At 44.3% G+C, this 21332-nt stretch overlaps 1 protein-coding gene across 16 annotated transcripts in view; it reads right to left on the bottom strand.

The window, feature by feature from the left end:
- The window catches only part of ADGRL1 (adhesion G protein-coupled receptor L1), a 133148-nt gene that overhangs the window by 63434 nt on the left and 48382 nt on the right, over nt 1–21332 (bottom strand). For all 16 annotated transcript variants that reach the window (XM_083597577.1, XM_083597574.1, XM_083597576.1 and 13 more), the window contains exon 2: nt 3685–3830. In XM_083597577.1, the coding sequence (XP_083453703.1) occupies nt 3685–3754 (70 nt within the window). In that variant the 5' untranslated portion in view covers nt 3755–3830. The remainder of the gene's footprint in view (nt 1–3684; nt 3831–21332) is intronic.

Genomic DNA, 21332 nt, shown 5'->3' with positions numbered 1-21332 from the left:
AGGCCAAAGCTAAGCACACCCTTTCATTTCATATCAAAATTGCCTCTCCTGCAAGAGACTCAAGACCTCCAACCAACACCATTTTCCTCCAAGTCAGGTTCACCCAGACTAAAATTAGAATGTGGGACAGATGGCGCTGTATGGATCAGATTAAAAAAAAAGTCCATCCCCTCACTCCCCCCCCCAAAAAAACCCCTTAGAGGTGGCAGAGTATTGGGAGACATCTGCTCTCAAGGGGGTGGGGATAAGTCATAAGTTCCTGGCATTGTATAAAATTGGTACTAACATCTCGTACACTGGCTGGAAATGGTTTCTTAGAACTAATGTTAGGTCTGCAAGATCTCCAAAGAGGGTTGCAACTTGTCCCTTTTTAAAAGGCACATCTGTGATTCTGGAGCATTCCATTCTCAAATAAAATGATGAACATTCTGTTTTAAAAAAATGAACTGACCACCTTCAATGCTAATTCACATGTGACCAGTCCCTGTTAACAAAATCTTCTTCCTCATGGGCTGCACCTACAGTCAGCATTTCCTGTCCAGCAAAACTAAACAGGACAAGCTGAGGCTGACAAATTTATGCCAGGAATGCAACCATATACCCAAAGGGTTAAGAGGCAAGTTGTTTCACTGCATGGAATGCTGTGGCTGAGTGTCCATGACCGAAAGATATATGGAATCAGAAAGCTGGAAAGGTGAAAAAGGCTATCTAGTCCCAACATTCTGCCCAAATGCAGGAACTTCTATCTACGTGCCCCAGTCTCATTCCTATCATTCTGCTCTGAATGGTGTCCTACAAAGCAATAGCTAGTGAACCCCACAGACCAGGGGTGGGGAACCTCCAGCCTGCAGGCAAAACATGATCCTGCAAAGGAACAACTAGGAGCTTAAAGAAGCTTCCTGATAGTTCCTTTGCTGGAGGTCATATCCCTCCTAACACTGCTCTGTGCAGCAACTTCTTTCCACCTCCAACATCTGAGGTAGAAAGGAGAAGCACAAGGAGGCTTGCAAGGCATATTGCTGGCAACACCCCTTGTGCAGAGCTTCTCAATCTTGGGGTTTTGACAGGTGGCCTTTATATGATGTTATAATTATGTAATGTGATTGACAGGTGGGTTGCCCCTGTCAAAGCTGCCCCGCAAAGGCTCCCCACTCCTGTCACGAACCATGTGCTTGCAGAACAAATAGCTCATGACAATTCAAGCAAGTAAGCCAAGCTATGCACTGCACAAGGCAAGGGAAAGGAAATGAAAGGAAGAAGTGGCTCACTATGTTTCTGATTGGGGGTAAGATTGCTTGAAAATGTAAGTATATTACTAAGTAACTGGGGGAGGCTTTTGAAGGTAGGAGTTATGTGGGATATTGTTGAAGGAAATGAAGAAAATTGGGGTGGGAGTGGAAACTACGGATTTATTTGGTCTGGGGAATTGACTTGCTTTGCGACCCCAAGTGTTCTTGCTTTGTACTTGTGACACAGCTGGACAGCAAGTCACATTGAAATTGGTGGCACTTGCTTTTGAGCAAGCAGCATGTATTGCCAACAAAGGTCCATATAGTTAAAGCTATGGTTTTCCCAGTAGTGATGTATGGAAGTGAGAGCTGGACCATAAAGAAGGCTGATCGCCGAAGAATTGATGCTTTTGAATTATGGTGCTGGAGGAGACTCTTGAGAGTCCCATGGACTGCAAGAAGATCAAACCTCTCCATTCTGAAGGAAATCAGCCCTGAGTGCTCACTGGAAGGACAGATCGTGAAGCTGAGGCTCCAATACTTTGGCCACCTCATGAGAAGAGAAGACTCCCTGGAAAAGACCCTGATGTTGGGAAAGATGGAGGGCACAAGGAGAAGGGGACGACAGAGGACGAGATGGTTGGATAGTGTCTTCGAAGCTACAAACATGAGTCTGAACAAACTGCGGGAGACAGTGGAAGACAGGAGTGCCTGGCGTGCTCTGGTCCATGGGGTCACGAAGAGTCGGACACGACTAAACGACTAAACAACAACAAGCAGCATGTATAGGGTGATGATGAATTTTATTATTATTTATTACTTTATGTACCACTTACAAGTCAAGATGGCTGCACTAGTATGATGCATTCAGGATCAGGATGCACAAGTAATTGCTCATGGGTAAATGCAACAAAAAAACAACAACAAAGTGCAGGGAGGGCAAAGCATGCAACCTCCCCACAGGACAGACAGTAGCTTATGGCAAATACTTAATTTAAAAAAATAAATAAATTTGTATACAGCCCTTCATCTGAAGATCACAGGGTGGTTCACAAGATAAAAATACAAAATGTAAACACAAAATACATAATAAAACAAGAGCAAAACCGATCAATAACCCCACTTCCACTTATATTTAGACTTGCCTCAGTTTGTGTTTTGGAGACCCATATATTTGACCCTCTGGAGGCAGACGGCTAAGTAGTGTGGATTATGTTTGATCCGCCTGAGGATCAGAAATAAAATGTTCCCTAAAAGGCAATTCAGGTGATGTTCCAAGATACTCTGACCCTTGACTAGGGAAAAGGGAGAGGCACGATTTGCTGAGATGCTGCTTATCAACATTTAGCAGCTGAACGTAAGACAGAGCAGACAGGTGGGTCACCTTTAGTGAGATGCATTGTATTTCATAAATTATGACAGATATTTTGAAATCTGCATTTAATATGCATATGAAATTTCTCTCCTCCCCCTCCTTTTGCAGTGCCACACTACAGTGAAAGCTTTCCGACAAAAGCTTTAGCAGCTTCAGATTATGTGTGTCAGGTGGTGAACCTTTTTCAGCCTGAGGGCTGCCTTCCTTTATAGGCAACCTTCTGGGGAGAAACATGCCCACTGGTGGGCTGGGACAGAGGCAAAAAGTGGGCGGAGCAAAGGACGTGTCTCTTTACCTATGTACAGTAGGCCATATTCCAGCCACATAAAAGTCTGAGACTTCTATACATCCCACATTGCTCTCCATCCAGACAAGGAAGAGGCAATTTCACCTTTCAAGGATGCATTCCAGCCAGGAAAAGGCCCTCAAGGAGGATGTAGTGCAGGTGCGGCTTAAGGAAGGGCTGAGGCTTGAGGAGAGACTTGAGGGGCATAGAGATTGCTGGAGGGCCACACTCGACCCCCTGTTTTACATGGTTCCTAATTTTAACTTGTTCATATCATGTCCTACTCCAAAACTTCAGGAACAATCCAATCAAGATTCACAAGCACACCAAAATATAGCCAGTCATAATTCCAGGGTTCCTTCTGCACTTTCAGGGGCATTGTCCTCTTCTTATTGGGAAGGTTTAACATGAAGCACTTTTTGGTTACGCACCAATATATATCTATGACAAGGCCAGGAATTGTAATTGCAAAGCACCGTACATTTCTAAATAAAGTACTTCTGTTTCCAGTACTTAATTAGAAAATATTTTGACATGCTCAACAGAAGCAGTTAAATACTGTTCTAAAAATTATCTTACTGCTTATTCTGGAAAAAAATAAAATAAAAGTTTTATTCTGGGAACTGCAGGATTGCTCACTTCTATTTTGTATCAGTTGAGAGTTTCATTTTGTTTTCTCCTGGCCTTGCTGTGGCAGCAAGACAAAAGCTTATGACTCAATTAATCACAAGGCCTGGACTCACTCAGGAAGAAGTCTTGCCTTCCAAGGGCTGCCTCTCTTGAACTCCCCTTACCTTGGGTGGCTGAGGTGACAAGGACAGTGGTGATGCAGAGACTCCAGAGGGCATGGATGAGCCGGGCCATGCTGCACTCGATGCTGGAGCTGTCAGCAACCTGGAGCCACTCTGGTCATCCCAGAGTGGAGGACACAACAGCAGGCCTGGTGGAAGAAAGAAGAGGAGTCTTGAGTCTGGTTAGCAGCAGAAGCAGTGATTACCCTCTGCCCTTACTTTGCCCCAAGTAAAAGTCACAACTCTTCTGCATTGTCTTCCCTGCTCTAGGACCCATACGTTGTTGTCCCAATCAGCCCACCACCACTCAGTGTATTTCCTAGGAAGCCCCTACAGCTCAACACATCTACCTATGCCCATACAATCATGGAAGCCTTTTCTCTAGAAGAGGGGGTTCTAACAGAAAGGGGCATAAGTTGATGAAGTTGCCACTTCCCTCGAAAAGTATACACCATTTAAATTTTAAAGGAAGGGAATTACAGTATTTATATATCAGTTATTATCTGCCCTTCACTGTAAGGCACCAGAACAGGAGACAACAGAATATACAGTTATAAAAACAAAAGTTTTTTTTCTTTGAAAAGAATTGCAACTAAGTAAAACTGTTCCAGCCAAAACCAAAAGAGGTGGGTCCCACAAAACAAAATACTTTTAACTGTCAAAGGCCAGGGTAAATAGGTTCATTTTTGGCATGCAACAGGAGCTGCAAAACAGACCTGCCCAAAGCTGTGTCCCTATTCCTGTTCTGCGCTGTACCTTAAAACCCAGAGTCCTCCATACCCAGGCTCTGTTCAGGTACTCCCCTTACCCCCACTAATTTTAGGAGCTGGTAAACACACACACACACACACACACACACACACACACACACACCGACTGCAGCATAGTAGCAGCTGTTTCATCATGCATGAAAAGTACAACCACTTTGGTGGTGCATCTTTCTCAGTGCCCTTGCTGAAATGGCTCCCAACCATACAGATGTGAAGGCATCCTCCACTCTAATCCTACCCTACTTTTCTCAGAGCCCCACTTACCCTGCAGCTGCAGCCCGCCTCTCTATGCTTGCAATGTCTGCAAAGCCATGTACACTTTCCCACACGAGCAACAATGACGTCCACTATGAACTGGGGCTCATTTAAACCAAGACAACAGAGAGATGGAGACAGAAATATGATGCCCTTTCTGGAATTTTCCAAAGTAATGGCTTCAAAAACTTTGTATTAAAGCCAGCCTTGCTGCAAAGTTACACAAGCCTACATACAGTACAACCCTTTCAGTCCAAGAAGGGGAAGCACAAATACTTGGCGCGAACATGCAAAGAGCTGCACAGGAACAGTAAAGAACCAATGGAAGTTTATGATTGCAACACGAGAGGGGTGGCCTATCTAGAGGGGGTATGCCTTGGGAAGGAGGTATGGCTTCAGGAGAGTTCAGAGGACTGGCTAGAGAGGTTCCCCACCCGGGCCTAAAACACTGGACCCAATGAGTGATCATTGGAGCCAGGGCAGGAGGAGGTTAATGACCACTAGGCCTATCAGGGCAGTGTTTAAAGCGGGGGGGGGGGGCACAATTCAAATCACCCTGACAGCTACACTTACATTCTTATTAGTTCAGGAAAATAACACTGCCTCGTTAACCATAAAAAGGCATTTTTGTTACTTATTTTAACACGGTGTTTTCCAAGCCTATTCTCTGTCAACTTGTTTTCTCTTGGAACACTGCAGCCCTTCTTTTTGTGCCCAACAGTGCTTTCTTTTTCCTCTAACATGACTTTGTCTCTGTCTGCCTGTCTGTCTCTCTGCCGCTCCCTCTCAAAGCTATGCTCAGTCCTCTTGTTCCTCAACCCTCTCTCTGCACTCCTTCCGAAAATTTGCCTCCCTGGACAAAACAACAGTGCTTCCAGGAAGCGTTCCCCCCTCCCCCTCCATGGAATATGGAGATACACTTCTGTGTGCAGAAGCTTCATTATTTCTTCTATTGCTATTTATTAGTCACTTTCCTCACAAAGGTGACCCGAAGAGACTTACATTATAACTGTTGTTCATCTGTTCTAGATTTTATGAAATGGTTTGTCTACCTGTTTGTTTGTTTGTTTGTTTGTTTGTTTGTTATCTTATTTGTTTGGACACCTCTTGAGATATAATCGCCAAACTTGGCATGAGGGTTCCCAAGATGAGAGCAGCTGTCTTCATCATAGTTTGGACGCAGGGTGCCATTTTGAATCAAGATGGTGGACCAAAATGTGACTTGGGCATGAGTTCGCCTGATTTTTGGTGTGATGAGTCCAAACTCAGAAATCACAGTACCCATTTTTAAATCACTCTTTTTTTTGGGGGGGGAGGGCTTCTATCATCCTCCATGAACTATGTCTAAATTCTTTTTAAAGCTATCTAAGATAATGGCATCCATTACAACTTGCGGCCGTGAACCTCACAGGTTAATTGAACAAACACTTCCTTTTATCTGTTCTGAATCTCCCGCCAATCAATTTCATTGGGTGACTCCCAAATTCAACTATGATGTGGAAACCTATCACTTTCGCCACACCATAATTTTCTAAACTTCTGTAAGGTCCCCCTTCGTCATCTTTTTTCTTTTTTCTAAACAGAAAAAAACTAAACAACCCCAGACACTTGAGCTATCATAGGAAAGAGGTTCTGATCCCTTGGTCATTTGGCTTTTCATTTTCAGTTCCATTATCTTTGTTTGAGACGAATGACCAGAAGTAAGCACAGTATTTCAAGTTTGACAGTACCACAGATTTAGACATTATGATACTTGCTATTTTATTTTCAATCTCTTTTCCTTGTAATTTCCAATATGGAATTTGCCTTTTTCACAATTGGTGCAGCTTAAGTTTATGTTTCTCTTTCCTGCAAAGTCATGGTTAGTTCATGTGTTATAAAGGACTAGGATTTTTTTTAATCCCATTGTGCATATCTTTTCATTAACTTATATTCAGTGTTACATGCCAATGTCCATCCACCCAGTTTAGAGACATCCTTTTGGATTCTCCACCCCCTCAGTCTGTCTGGGATCCTACCATCCTGAATAATTTGGTATATTCTATGGTTGCTACCTCACTTGTGACTCCAGATAATTTTTGGAAGGTTGAAATCCCCCTTTTTTCTCCCTGCACCCCAAAGTACACATTCTGCACCATATCTGTAACTCCTTTTTTCATTGAGCATCTGTTGTTGTGTTTCTGTCAACTTCCCCTACTTTTCTACTCCTTGTTGAGTTTTGTTGTAACAATATATACTGCTAGCAATTCACACATTGAGGGAACATCAGACGCAGGCAGGCTGAGCCATGCATGACTGCAACATGATGGAAAAAGTGGTACCAATTCCATCATGTGGCTCTGAATCCAGGGAGGAGAACAGCAACCCAAAATATGATCTGTGCATTCTCCCATCACCACCAGTGGTGGGCCTGCATAGGCCATGGTTGCTTCCATAGGCCTCAAACAGGCTTTTGGAATCTCCCCCAGGGCCACATTCTGGCCTTGCGGCCTTATGTTCTGCAGGCCCAATCTCAATACAGAATACAGTAACAGGCAATGGCAGCAAAGGCTTTAAACTTACTATGCACGGTTATCTTTCCCCTCATAACTAGCACATAACCCAGTGGGATAAGTCAGCACTGGAGAGCACCGAGTATAGAGTGAGCCTAGCATGCATTATCCTTGGAAGTACTGAGGTCATACTGAAATAAAGGAAGAAATGTTCATCACCCTCCACGCTAATAAATTGGGGACAGAAATCAGAAGTCCCAGCTCACACTTTCTTGCATGAATACTGAACAGTGGTCCTCTTTCATCAAAGGCTGTGAGTCTAAATCTCATGTGAGGTGGATATTGCTCTGGCCACTAGGCTACCTACGTTGCCATGGAAACGGGCCTGAAATCCAGTGTGCCCACAGCCAGAAGGCCTTTCTGGTGCTGTTTCAGTCAAAGGGAAATATTAAAGTGACACTTGATCAGTGCCTACCCAAGGCTCATATATTTCTCCTGCCCCATACCCCTGGGATCTGAAATTCAATGTGTGGTGATAACAGAGGGCAGGAACCAGGCGTGTTCCAGCTCTGGGGGGAATGGCATATAGAGAGATGTTTTGCTCCATTATTGGGCTGTCCTGTAGTCTCTATTCACCAAAAGAAGGGTGTAAACATGGGATTAAGTATTTTTGACACAGAAGAAACAACAACCCACTCCCCAGCCATAATCCCCATAGCCAAACCTGATAACAGGCCCCTGCTGGCAGACAGATGCTCTGACAGCTGCTACTCGCCCCCCAGCTGAGCTACAATGGGGCCTTTGCTGAATTAAACACAATAGCTTCTCCATCTTCTGGCCCACCCCCTGTGCTCTGACCCACAATGCCAATTTCATTTGTAGGTTAAGGACAAGGAAATGTCCACTCATATAATGGGAATGTGTACACTGTATTGCCAAGCTAAGAAAAATATCCACTGTCTTGTACAGGAATTTTTGGTTTGCACAGCTTGACCTGAAAGAGGAATGACATCTTGTGGGAGTGTCAGGGAAAAGGCTTGGGAACCAGATTTTAGAAAAGTGGGGGTAGGAGCTGTCAGGACTCCTGGGGTCTATACACCAGACCCGGCCCATCCCAAGTTGTTTGCACACACAGTCTGTGTTTTGAGTTCTGCACATGTGATATGAAAAAGCATGTCACTTTTCCAGAGGGAGCCACAATAAAGTACTCTGTATTTTTAATGAAATGCAAGAGAACAAGAAAACATAAAATAAAAGTGCTGTTTCCAGTGGTCCCTGCCTCCCATGCCCCCTGCTGTTGAATTCTCCCTAGTGCTGCAGATGGGTGCTTGCAATCACAGCAGGAGGAGTGTTTCCTCCTGAGCATTTTGACTCCTGCAAGTTTCCCCAACTTGGAAGGGGATGCTGACAGCTACTGCACAGAGGGAAGAGACATACAGCTGTCCCACTCTTGGCTTCCTTGCCTGGGTCTCTGGCAACAAGACAGTGATTCCCCATGGAAGCTGAGGGCACAACATGAGCAAGCAGTTGTAAATTTCCTCATACAATAAAAGAGTATGGCTTAGCTCAGAGCAGGACAAGAGATGGGGTGAAATAGGACCATATATATCACAGCCAGGGAACACTGTGTCCTGAACAAGAGCCATTCTCTCCACGTTCCCTACACTGCCCAAATTTAATATGGGATGCAGGCAGAACAACGGCTGATGCAGAAATAATCCCCACTTCAGTGGCACCTTCCATACTCCATTGCAGTGACTAATAACATCTTGGACTAATAAAACTGCAAATGGGTCTCCAGCCTGAGAAAGCCTGCTATGAAGGGGCACAACTGAGGCTCAAGGAGGCAGGACCATACAAAAACAAGCATTCATTAACAACAACAACAACAAAAATTGGGCAAAATATACAATACAGAAGCTCAAGCTAAACTTTTGCAGCACAATGTATTCTACTAAACCTTGCCCACAGGAGACTACATCTTTTTAAAATTATGCAATGGATGAGAATGCCCACCACTCTCCCTGTTTCCCAAAGCATAGCAGTCTCTTGACTGAGGCCTCATATACTCATATATATTTTTACTCTGTAAGACTGGTAATACACCATGGGTGGGGCTACCTTCTTATCAGGATTGTAGGCACAATAGTTATAACCTGTATGGCAGAGTTGGCTAACTTCTGCACAAATTTTGGCAGTGGCAAAAAAAAAGGGGGGGAGACAATTAAAGCGGACACAGAACTCTGGTAGGCAGAGAAGATACAAACTGAACTACATATGAGGTGTAGGGGGCCACATCAACCATTGGTGCGCAGCCTCCAGGAGGTTCGGTCAAGGATGAATGTGGCCCTCAGGCGAAAAAAAGGTTAGCTGCATGGCGTACAACAGTGTTTCTGTGACCAAATTGGTTCACATACTATCAGTGTTGACAGAAGAGCACCATGTAACCATGTAACCATGCTTAGTGGTATTTATTCCTGTAAGGGAGCGTGTCCACAACCAACCAGTGACTCTTGATTGTCATCAATATTCAATAACTGTTAGCATTCTTATGACCATGTACCATGTGGAGTTAGCACTTACCCAATTTACTACTCTGGAAAGAAGTATTATTGATCATCATGATGGCCACAATTTGTGCAGCACTTTTATTAAAGTGCAGAGCACTTTATAAACTTTTTTGTTCGCTCCCATTTGAATATACAATCAATAAGGAAAATACCTGCAGCTGCATCTGGTTCGTGCCTCTCTCAGGCCTGGTCCCCCTTTTCCCTACCTCACATCATCATTCCCTTGCTTCTTGCAACACAATACTCCCCAGCAATTGTGTCAGCACAAACTGATGGGAGAGATTATCCCCTGCAGAGCCTTTCATGTTAATTTCCTGCTTCACCATGCAAACTGACCCAAAGAATCCCAGCTTAAGCTAGAGATTTAACAAGCAGGCTGAAAGCTGCCCCCATGCTGCCCCTTCCCACTATTGAGAGAATGCTGTCCAACTCCAGCCTCAGCAGGGTCCCATGTCTTTGTCCTGCAGCACTTCACCTTGTTTGCTCTGGGCTTTGTGAAGCAGGGCCAGGAGTACGCTTCCCCAGGCAGGGCTGTGTGCATTAAAGACACTTCAAAAACCCTCCCTAATTATGGATTTATCATCTCTCCACAAGGCTGCTCTCTCACTCTTTCTCTCTTGGGAAAAGACGCCGCTTCTTAAGAAACTGCCTAATTACATCTAAAACTGCCAAATTATTGCATTACCCCCAAGAGGGCGGCGATGTACATATCTCTGTAATGTACACCAGGGTGAGACAGCAGCCAGATGTAGGCCTGGAAGAGATTATTACACAAGGGAAGCAAAAGGGCATTTGTAGCGTGTCTGTAGCTGGCGCAGTGTGATCCAGTGACTGAACACTGGAGTTGGAACAAAAACAATGGGCCTTTAATTCTCAGCTTTGGAAGATGAGTAGGGTCTGGATGGCGAAAGCAGAAAAAGGCTCGGTAGGAAGATGGACCCACGGATGCGATGCCTGTTTATTGCTGCATGACCATTAGGGAAGCCTTCTCTCTCCCCATCTTGCAGACAGCAGACTCAAGCCATTTGCTTTCCATGATACAGCCCTTGCAAGGAAGTCCCTGGGAGGAGAGGGGGGAAGCGTAGCTCAGTGACAGAGCACATGCTTTGCACATAGAAGGTCCCAATCCCAGGCAAAGAACAAAGTAAAGAGGACTAGGTAGCAGATGATCAAAAAGGCCTTTGACCGGGACCCCTGAGAGCTGCTGCCGTTCAAAGCAGACAACACTGGCCTAGATGGGCAAATATTTTAAAAGGCAGGGGCTTATGTTCCTAAGCATGACTGAAAAGGCAGCAGCATGTGAAGAGACCTCTTTGCTTTCAAGTCTCAAGTTCTTAGGCAGCTCTGTAGGCAGCAAAGGGTCCCAGAACAGGAATTCAGTTCGCCTCTCTCTCCAGCTTGGTTGGCAGCTTAACCTCAGCTACCATGTTTGGAGCACCTGTCTAGCCCAATACCTATTTCCACACAGGATTAGCATCCTCTCTTTTTACATCCCTTATCCAATCTAACTTCAGTGGGGATATTTAAGCAGAGGCTGGACAGCCACCTGTCATGGATACTGTAGCAGCTCCTTGCACTGCAGGTCCTGTGCTGAGCAATGGGTTGGAGTAGATGTCCTCCCCAGCTTCTTCCAGCACTATAATTCTATGTGACTTGGTGCCTCCTCAATCTAGTGATGAGCCTACCGCTGATCACCTGTTAGGTCAATTGCCCACGTGTCTAAATAAAAGGTGGTGATAATGCTGGCTGGCTTCTCCACACTTTGCCTTGAGGCCAATCAATTTCCATTTTAATGAAAAATCTCCTATGCAGGCCATGCTAGAGTGACAATGTGGTGCAGTCAATGTGGGGGAGCTGAGTTGTGCTGCTTATCGGGAGTAGATCCCAAGGCTTGTGATACAGTTACCTTGCTGAAGCTAAGCAGCTTTTGAAACTGATCAGTACTTTGGTGCCTGTGCACACTGCCTTGATGTATTCCATCATGGAGGAAAAGCAGGAGATAAATATCACATGCACTAGCCATAGGTACAATCATATTTCATTGCTCCAAACTGCAGCAGTGACCCACAACCCAAGTAAAGAATTGCATTTCCCCAGCAACTTTGGAGCTGCAAGAAAATCTTTCTTTTTTGGCGATCACTCATAGACTAATAAGATTGTCTTCCTTGAACATGATCATAACAGTGAGTCCGTAAGTGACTGTGGGGGACAATTCTGGATCCACACGTCCTTCCACGGTGGGGACATCGGTTTCCAGGCGGGAGTTGATCATGGTAAGGGTTTGCCTTCCTCTTAGCTTGTCTCTCCCTGTCATCCTGAGTTTGTGCTTCTTCAAAGTCCATGTCAGCTTTGGTAAAGGCTGTTCTCCAATTGGAGCGCTCGCAGGTCAGTTTCCCCATTGTTGGTGTTTATACTACAGTTTTAAAGATTTGCCTTGAGGGAGTCTTTAAACCTCTTTTGTTGACCACCAGCATTAAGTTTGGAATAGAGTAGTTGCTTTGGAAGACGATAATCAGGCATCTGAAAAACATGACCAGTCCAATGAAGTTGATGTCGAAGAATCATTGCTTCAACGCTAGTGATCTTTGCTTCTTCTAGTACATTGATATTTGTTCGCCTGTCTTCCCAAGTGATATATAAAAACATTTCAGAGGCACCATTGATGGAATCTTTTGAGGAGTTGGAGATGGCATTTATAAGTGGTCCATGTTCCACAAGCGTACAGTAAGGTTGGTAGTACAATAGTTTTGTAAACAAGCATTTTGGTTTCCCTGCAAATGGAGCTCCAATAAAATGTATTATCCTTGAGAGAAAGGTGCTTCCCAGTAGGAAGATAGTTGCGTTCTGCGTATCAAATGAGCTACCACTGCACGTTGGTTGTGGAATAAACTGATCAAAGTCCTACTTTCAACCTATTTATTCAAGCTGGAAACTATTTTGTGCACAGAATGGCTCCATTTTGAAAGCAAAACCTGGCAGTAGGGGATATTCATGTTTTAAATATCAACCTGCTACCATAAAAGCACTGATACATTGTGGTTCTATGGCTAGCATTGTTTTAGGACTATGCTTAGAAGCAGCAAGTTAACATCAGCTGTCATATTTGATTCTTCAAATGGCTGCATTATGTTTCTAATTTGGGGAAAATGGGGAAAGATACAACAAACTAATTATTAAGCACCCTTAAAGTCATTTGACAGGGGGACAATATTTTCTCCATTCTGTCAAGTCCCACCTCCCCCTTATAGTTACTTTAGAACAACAGCAACTCACAATGGCCCAAGCAAAGAGCTGCAAAAAGAAAAAAAGAGGGGGGGGGGGGGAGACAGTCCTCTGGAACGCTGAGGCCAGCTCCAGTGGATTTATTGGCATTCAGAAGTCTGGATTCCTCTTCCAAATACAAAGGTGCCCTGGCAACTCCTGGCATTAAGCTGCTTCCCCCTCAGTGTGTCCTGTGCTTTGCATAAGGAGAATCACAGTTTTTATTAGGAGGAAATGCAGAGCCCTCACGGACAGACAGCTGGCACAGAACTCGGGGTTTCTGCATTCCCTTTCCAGCTGCAGAAGAGAAACAGGAGAAACTGGTACAGTACGGAGGATGTATTCTTGCTGCAATACATGGCTATTTCCTCAGCTTGCAATTCATTCAATTCACCTCGCCGTTCAGCATCTGAGGCCACTTTCCAAAATGACACCAGGGGCCTTTCAAGATGATTGAAACCCCCACATTTTATACTTACTGCTGCCAACAGCAGCTGGTGCAGAGGTGTGCTGGGAGGTAAGAGGCCACTGCGACTTGCAAGGACCCACCATCACGTGCGAGATGCAAGGCTGCAGGGGTGGGGCAGCACTCCACATGCTTTACTTACTCATTCATTCATTCATTATTTAAAACTATTTTAAAAATGTAAATAGCTGCCAACTGGGTAGCAGTGCTCTGCACCAGCTGCTGTCAGTGCCCATGACCAGCCTGGATGCTCTTAGCCAGTCCGCAGTCCTGCACACTGTGACTTTGGCCTCCCCCTGACTCCACGGCTATCTTGCATCATCTCTTGCCAGAAAGAGCACTGGCTCCTCTCCCAGTGGAAGCCTCTACCTGACTCTTGCCTCCTGCCCAGCACATCACTGGGTTGGCCAGCACCAACCCAAGTGCTATTGTTTCGGCAACAGCAGTGCTTTATCCATAGTGTAGGTGGCAAGATAATTGTGGGGTCGGGAGGGGGAATCTTTCCCCCCCCCCAAGCAAAGGGAGATACACGCTTCAGCACAAGAATAGGGTGATTGACAACAAAATTAGGATTAAGACAAAGCTGTATTTCCAAATAGCAGAACATTGCAATAAAGGAGAACATTGATGGTCAGCACAAATTTGTTCTTTGCTTTTCAGGAGTAACAGAAAAGCTCCCAGGCCATGGGAGCAGCTGGAGAATGTTCAGCCTAAAGGATATATGAAATAATTTCAGCTGTGAGGTAGAGAGTCAGGACACATGTCACAACCTGAACCCAGCAGGTGTCCATGATTTTCAGGCAACCTCATTCTGCACTAAGCTCACATAATGACTGCAGTGGGTAGAACGCTGGGATGAGGACCAAGGAAGCCTAAGTTCGCATCTCCACTTAGCTATGAGGATAAAACTGTGGGGCAGGCATGTACTCAGCCCCAACTTCTTAGATGGGCAGGATTTGCACATCAAATTTGCAAATGACATCAAACTGGGAGCAGCAGGTTATGCCGCAGCAGAAGACAGAATCAGGATTCAAGATGACCTAAACAGATTGGAGAACTGGGCCCAAACTAACAAAATGAATTTTAATAGGGACAAATGTAAGGTTCTGCAAATGTAAGGTTCTGTGGTTGAAGTACACACACACACTTTTTATGTTCTTATAGTCTGCCATTTTGTCCAAACCAGCAAATTGAGCTTGCCCTGGAAACCAGGATTAGAAATCAGGGGTTGATCCTGGTTTGCAGCAAGGAAAGGATAAGTGATAGTTTGATGATTCAGACAAAATGGCAAACTAACTCCAAAGCTTGTCTCAGCCTTGTGTTATCCATTAGGAAGGGGCACTTGGCAGAACAAGGAGGGGAAGTCACCATGGCATTGTTGGTGAGTGCTTTTGCGGATGGCAGTGGAGAAAATACAGCCGCTGTCCATATTTAAATAGATGAGCCTATGCAAATGAGCAGTGGCTGCAGATGCTCTCTCCTTCTTCCCCTCCCACAAGAGTAGTGACATTTTGTGCTCCTATAAAGTCCCTTCAGGGCAGGGAAGTGTTGTTTTCCCCACATCACATGATACATTCTCCACCCTTTCTATGCAAAAGAAAAAAGAAATTTAAAAACCCCATTCATCTACTCACCTGTTAAGTTTGCATACTACAATGATCCCAGGCTGCCTCTCTGCATATCCAGTCTTCCTGCTCTAGACAAACTGAGCTCTTTTAATCACACTTATTTAAATCCTCTAAAACCCTTTAATCATTTTTGGCAACTTCTCTATATTTCCTCTCACTTGATTACAGTTTTGTCTCCCCCACATTGGGACCCTGGATTGTCCCCAGAGTCTCACAGATGGGACATGTGCCTCTCACCTGATGGAGAGATATAAAGCTGCCTTTTTATCTCAAAGTAGAGTGATTACTAGAAAAGTATCTCATCCCGCCCCCAGCCCTTCATTCATTCCCTGAAAGCAGGTCGTGCCCTAGAGCCAATTTTAACAAAATGTGTTTGGGGACAGATCTAGGAACAATATGGGTGCTTCCTGAATATTGAAGAGTATTGTGGCTTCAGAACAGTAAGACAGGAGCAAGGGATCTGTGGTTCTCTAGTTGCTGGACCACAAGTCCCACCATCCCTGACCATTGGCCATACCGAACCAATGGAGGCCCTCTAACATCTGGAGGGCCTCAGGTTCCTCATCCCTGAAATAAGCAATTAAGGCAGGCTCCTACCAGATTCAGTATTTACAAATTGTAATTGAGAAGCACAAAGCACAGAAGGGAATAGAAAGAAATGTGAAAACCGAGGAGGGGGGCAGAGAGGAACCTAAAATCCACATTTGAAAATATTTGAATATAATTTTATATAAAATCTATTGAGGGGAATATTCACAGAAGCTTAGCTGAGGGGGGAAATACAGATTCAGAATGGCATTTGGGATAGTCTGCACCAGGAACTAATTGGACGGTCTCTCCAAGAGATAACCACACAAACACCCAATTCAGAGAGATGTCCATGTTGCTGAAAAACTCTAGCCTCTCTCCATTCTCTGCCACAGTGGAAACACGGTGACCCTAAGAAGGTGTTTTTGTCCTCGACTGCCTGGATTGGGAGAACTTTGGGGCAGAGACTACCTTTGGTTCTGCATTTGCTCACTGCCTAGCACAGCAGGGCCCTGAGCACAAACAGGGTTGCTCTGTAATAGAAACAGTAATGTCACCATCATGCTGGGACTAATTCTCGCTCCTTCTGACTCTATTTGCACGGGGCTGTGCATGGATCAATATAAGCCAATGCACTTGCCAGCTGATAAATTATCCTCACACAGCTTAGAGCCACGGCTAAGGTGTAACCCTTTATCTACCTGGCATGTAGGTCTGAAATTGGATGCAGGTCATCAAGCCTTTAGCAAGGAGATAAGGCTTCAAAGTAAAGGCAGATCAGAGAATCAACCACCAACAGTTGTCATCCACAGAGTACTGGGTTTCCTCAAGCTGTGCTTTCCAGCCTTGCTGGATTTCACTGGGCAATACAAGGGAGCAAGAGGAAAACAAGCAGGCCAGAGCTTAGCTCTTAGTTGTTACCTGTCGATAGAATAGGGACACTGACATCAGGGTATATGGAGAAAGGTCTCCCCCACCCACCCACTGCAGTGTGCGTCAATGAGAGCTGTATGTTTTTATTTTTACTAGGATTCCACAGAATGAGCAAGTATGTACACAATGTGTGCTCTCTTGCCTAACCTTGATCAGAGAGCAGAATCAACATGCAGCTTGGTTAAAATCATCATTGTTCTGGATGAAAGCTAGAAGATTTGATGCCAATATGAAGGGAGGGAGCTTAGAAATCAGAATGCAAATAACAAGATTCCCTAAATTCTTGCATTTTGCCAGTCAACTGACAGACTGAAATACCTGGGCAAAAGTGAAGAGTTCAGGCTGAGTCTTCTCTTGGACCATTCATGAATAATTATTGCTGGAATACACACACACTTACCGTGTCAGGCTAATGGTCTCTCTAGCCTCATTTTTATCTCTAACATGCCTCATACTTAAACAGGTGTATAGCAGAAAATAGGGTTGCCAATAATCTGGTACAAGGGGTACTGATATACTGGACTCTCAGCCAACAGAAAGGTGAGACTCTGAGCTTTCTTTTTTTAAGGGCAATTCTCTAGACCTCCTAGAAAGAAAGTTATGAAGCAAAATGTACAGGTAACCTTCTAAACAATTCTTGTGATATAAGCCAGCTTGGCTGCTCCTGCCAGTCAATGGTTTTAGCCAATGAGTGAAGTCAGAACTGTGATTGACAAGTGAGTTGTTTGGACAGCAGGCCATAGGAATTCTTGGGATCCTCAAAAGCTACTGTTTTCCCCTCCCATTTAGTGCACTTTTCCTGTTTCATTCTTGTATTCAAGTAGTCCATGATATCTCCATAGTTTGCCCTTCTCTCCCTAGCAACCAGGATGCATCTTTCCTGTGATGGGTTCGTCTGAGATCAAGCAAATACTATCTGCAAATACTACTATCTGCAAATACTACTGCACAGTAGGTGGGTGTGGGTGTTAAAATAATAGCCCTTTCCAATAGCAAATGCAAAATGTGAAAACTTTGCATAGAGGCTTAGGCATATTTCCTGCTGTGCAGGACTTACGGACATCCATTAAGAATTCACTGTGCAGTTAACATACATGTCTACACAGAAGTGTCATGTCAGGTGGGGCTTGATTCCAGGTAAGTGGTTACAGAACTGCAGCCTAGGCTTTGGGTTGGCATTGGAGGAAAGCAGAGTTCTTGTGACCTTAACAGCTGTGTGGCAGGCAGAAATTCAACAGCTTAAGACTACTATGGGAATATGATTATGGGGGAAAGCCTCCCCTATCCTCATTCTGCTTGTCAAGACATTTTATTATGTGCATGGCCACTGATTTATTTTTGGACCCTCCACTCACCTGCAAAAGAGAATTCAAATTTGCATATGACACAGCACATGCAAATGGTATGCAAATCTTTTGTGTCCTCGTTTGTGAGTGGGTGAGAGGGCCCAATCCACATTCAGTGTACTGGTTCCAGAGAACCCAGCTGGCACCCCTGACAGCAAAGGATACTAACAGAATTGTTAAGTCCTTATCAATCAATGGCAGCTTCTGACAGCCTAATGTTTAGGGTCAGCATCTGCAACAAAATGAGTTGCCTAACCATCGTAGTTAACAGCTGCTGATACCATCTTCCACAACTCTGTCTTGGCCCCTTTTTAACCAATTATACAATTGCCTGTCACCATATCTGCTGGATAGATATTAAATGAAAAAGGAAACCACTCAGTTCCATGAATAATGTTATATGTATGTCACCAAAATCTCCTACAAGCTTAGTTGTCTCTATTCTAAACAAAAGGGGTGTCCTTTAGCTTTCACTTCTTGGTGTGAGCATATATATATTTATTGCTCTTGCCTGATCTTTTCCCAATTCTGTTACACCCTTTTTCTTTCATTTTTTCAAGCAGAGCGGCTGAGTTGTGCACCATCTCAAAATACTCCAATTCAGCGAGATATAACCACATAGCACAGCAGGGACGCATCTATACAGCTGATGCAGGCACAGATCCACATTTGGATGCATATTTTAAAATCTACTGCAGTGCTCAGTTGGGCCCCACTGGATGTGGACAGGGATAGACATCCATATCCAGGATCACTAGGTTTTGAGTGAGGCTAATGGCCAGAGCTGGATCAGAGCAATAAGGATATTTTCTGTATTGTTTTCTAGCCCATTTTTATTAACACAAGCCCTAACACTCTATTTTCCATTTTGGTGACAAAAACACATTGTGCAATGCTACCACGTTATGGAAATTATTCCAAGATCTATTCATTGAATACCGATAGCTCATTAAGAAGCCCAATAGGGTGGGAGATAATTTGTTCTTGTTGTTCCTAACTTTACACACTGGGACTCAAGTCTTGTAAGGACCAAACTAGACATGAAATGAAGTTGCACTTCTCTTTCCCCTAATGGATTGGATTTATTTATTTATTTAAAAAAAAGGAAAAGGAGCCTCTGAGGCTGTGATCAGGAGACACAGGAGTGGAGAGGGGGCGGGGAGAGAGAGAGAGAGAGAGAGAGAGAGAGAGAGAGAGAGTTGCTTAACCCTTTCCCATCAGGCTCTATCGTATCAATTGTGGAGAAAACAAAGCCTAATGGAAGAGCAATTTATTCATTTGTCCAATATATTTATGAGGCGTCCTAGAAAATAAGTTTTCTAGGCATCACAGAGGATTATAAAATGTAAGAATAAACCTGTCAGTGGCTGGGGCTGGAGGGCATCAGTATGGGGGAAGCCAGTGTTAGTTCATCCCTTTAGCTTTCGTCTCCCAATAAAACTAACCCTAAGCAAGTGCAATCGCCCTTGCACGTTTCCTCCAGTTACGCTTGGCTCTGTCACTATCTCCTCCCACGGTTCTTACTCCCTTGGTTGAAATTCAGATGTGGTGGAGCAAATACTGTGAACATTGATGGCTATGTTAACGTACTTGGTGGACGCACCTAGTCTGGCCTCGGTTTCTTCTTGCTCTGATAACATCCACATTAGATTTCTGCAATGTGTTGTATGTGGGGATGCCTTTGAAGATTGCTTAGAAATGGCACTTAGTGCAGAATGCAATAGTCAGGTTATCAACAGGAGTTGTAAAACCACTCCACTGACTGATGGTGCATTTCCAAGCTAAATTCAAAATCCTGGTTCTTACCTAGATTTATATGGCTTAGGATATGGGGACCACATCAATCTGCCCACATGCTAAGATCACATTTGGTGGCTCTTTTCTGGATAACTCACCTTCAGTGATTATTAGGTGGGGTCTGCTGGTGAACTAACAGGGAGAGGACCTTCTCGGTTGTGGTACTTTCCTGGTACCGGTTCATTAGAGCCAACAGGGCACTGCCAGCTTCTTCCTCCAGTCTCAGGTTTGCCCTTGTAGAACTCAGCAGGGAGTGGGACAAAATGAGAATTTGCTGGCTCCACCTGTCATTGGCTCCACCTACTGTTGCCTGCCCTGCCTTCTGCCCTACCAGTCTCAGTGGGCACAACTGTTTCCCTGGCATCAACTCTTATGTCTTTTTGGCACAAGTCAAAGATAAGCCATGCCTTTTAACATCTCTGCTGCATTTGGCTTTTATCTGCTACGTGCTGCAGGTTTATGTTTTTACAGCTCTGCAATTTTATTGTGGTTAGTTGCATTATTGATTTCATTCTTTTAATTGTTCTCACTTTGTAATCCACCCTGGAAGAGATAATGTGAAATGGTGGCAGACTGGCGCACACATGCACCTACATGTACACTGGACCCAAAATCTTTAGGGGCAAGACTGAAGATCCCTTATGTGGCAATTTATATATAAACTGCCCCAGGTCTTGTTCTGACAGGCAAATGACACTATTAGCCCTGCAATGTTTTCTGGAGAAATCAGAACTCAAAGTGTGGCTTCCTTGATCATTGAAGCCCATGCAATTAAACCTGGCTGCCAGAACTCTGATCCAGTCAATCCGCCCATCAGGCTTTTCTTTTGCCACTAGTAGAGTTGCCTGACAGATGAAATGAGGAATGCACCTTAAACACTGAACTCCTTGAGATCCATCCAAAGTATTTAGGATTCATTCACTCTGAATACTCAGGGCCCTTAGGAATAGCTTGCTCACTTCAGATGAAGCATTTTAAGAAACCAATTTACTGCAAAATAAGGATGCTGTTTACAAAAGAAGACATGGAATATGCTGGAGCAAAAGGAAAGCAAAAGGTCTACAAAACACACACAAGGAAAATATAACTCCTAGTTTAACACTTAGATTACATTACATTCCTAATCCTGAATTCAGACTAGTGTGGCCCCCTCCAAATGTTGTTGGGCTAAACTCCCAATACCCTGTAAGTAGTTTCTGCATGAATAAAGCCTTTGAACTCCAGAAACTGTAAATCATTATTCCAATCTAATTCACCCAGGCTACAAGGTCTGCTAACAAAATAGAGACATGTTAATGAGTGGCTGTCATATTTAGAAACTGGGTGTATGGCTTGAAGGAGTGGATTCATAGTTTGAGGATACTCCTGCAGAGGTGGTTTTGCTGTCAAAGAGTCTCTGTGACCATCTCTAGCTGGTGCACTAGCTTTGGTTATTCCTGGTACAGGACAGTCTTTGCACCTAGGGACTAGATAACTGTAATGTGCCCTACATGGGGCTTCCCTTGAAGACAGCCCAGAAACTGCATCCAGTGAAGATTGCTGTTGCTTGAATAATGACAGGTGCTTCAGCAGGAAGTCATTTTATGGGACCTGCACTTGTTGCCT

Source organism: Podarcis filfolensis (assembly GCF_964270895.1).
Source record: "Podarcis filfolensis genome assembly, chromosome: 2".
Taxonomy (NCBI): Eukaryota; Metazoa; Chordata; class Lepidosauria; order Squamata; family Lacertidae; genus Podarcis; species Podarcis filfolensis.
Note: the sequence above shows the minus strand (reverse complement) of the source record. Positions and strands in the feature narration are given on the sequence as shown.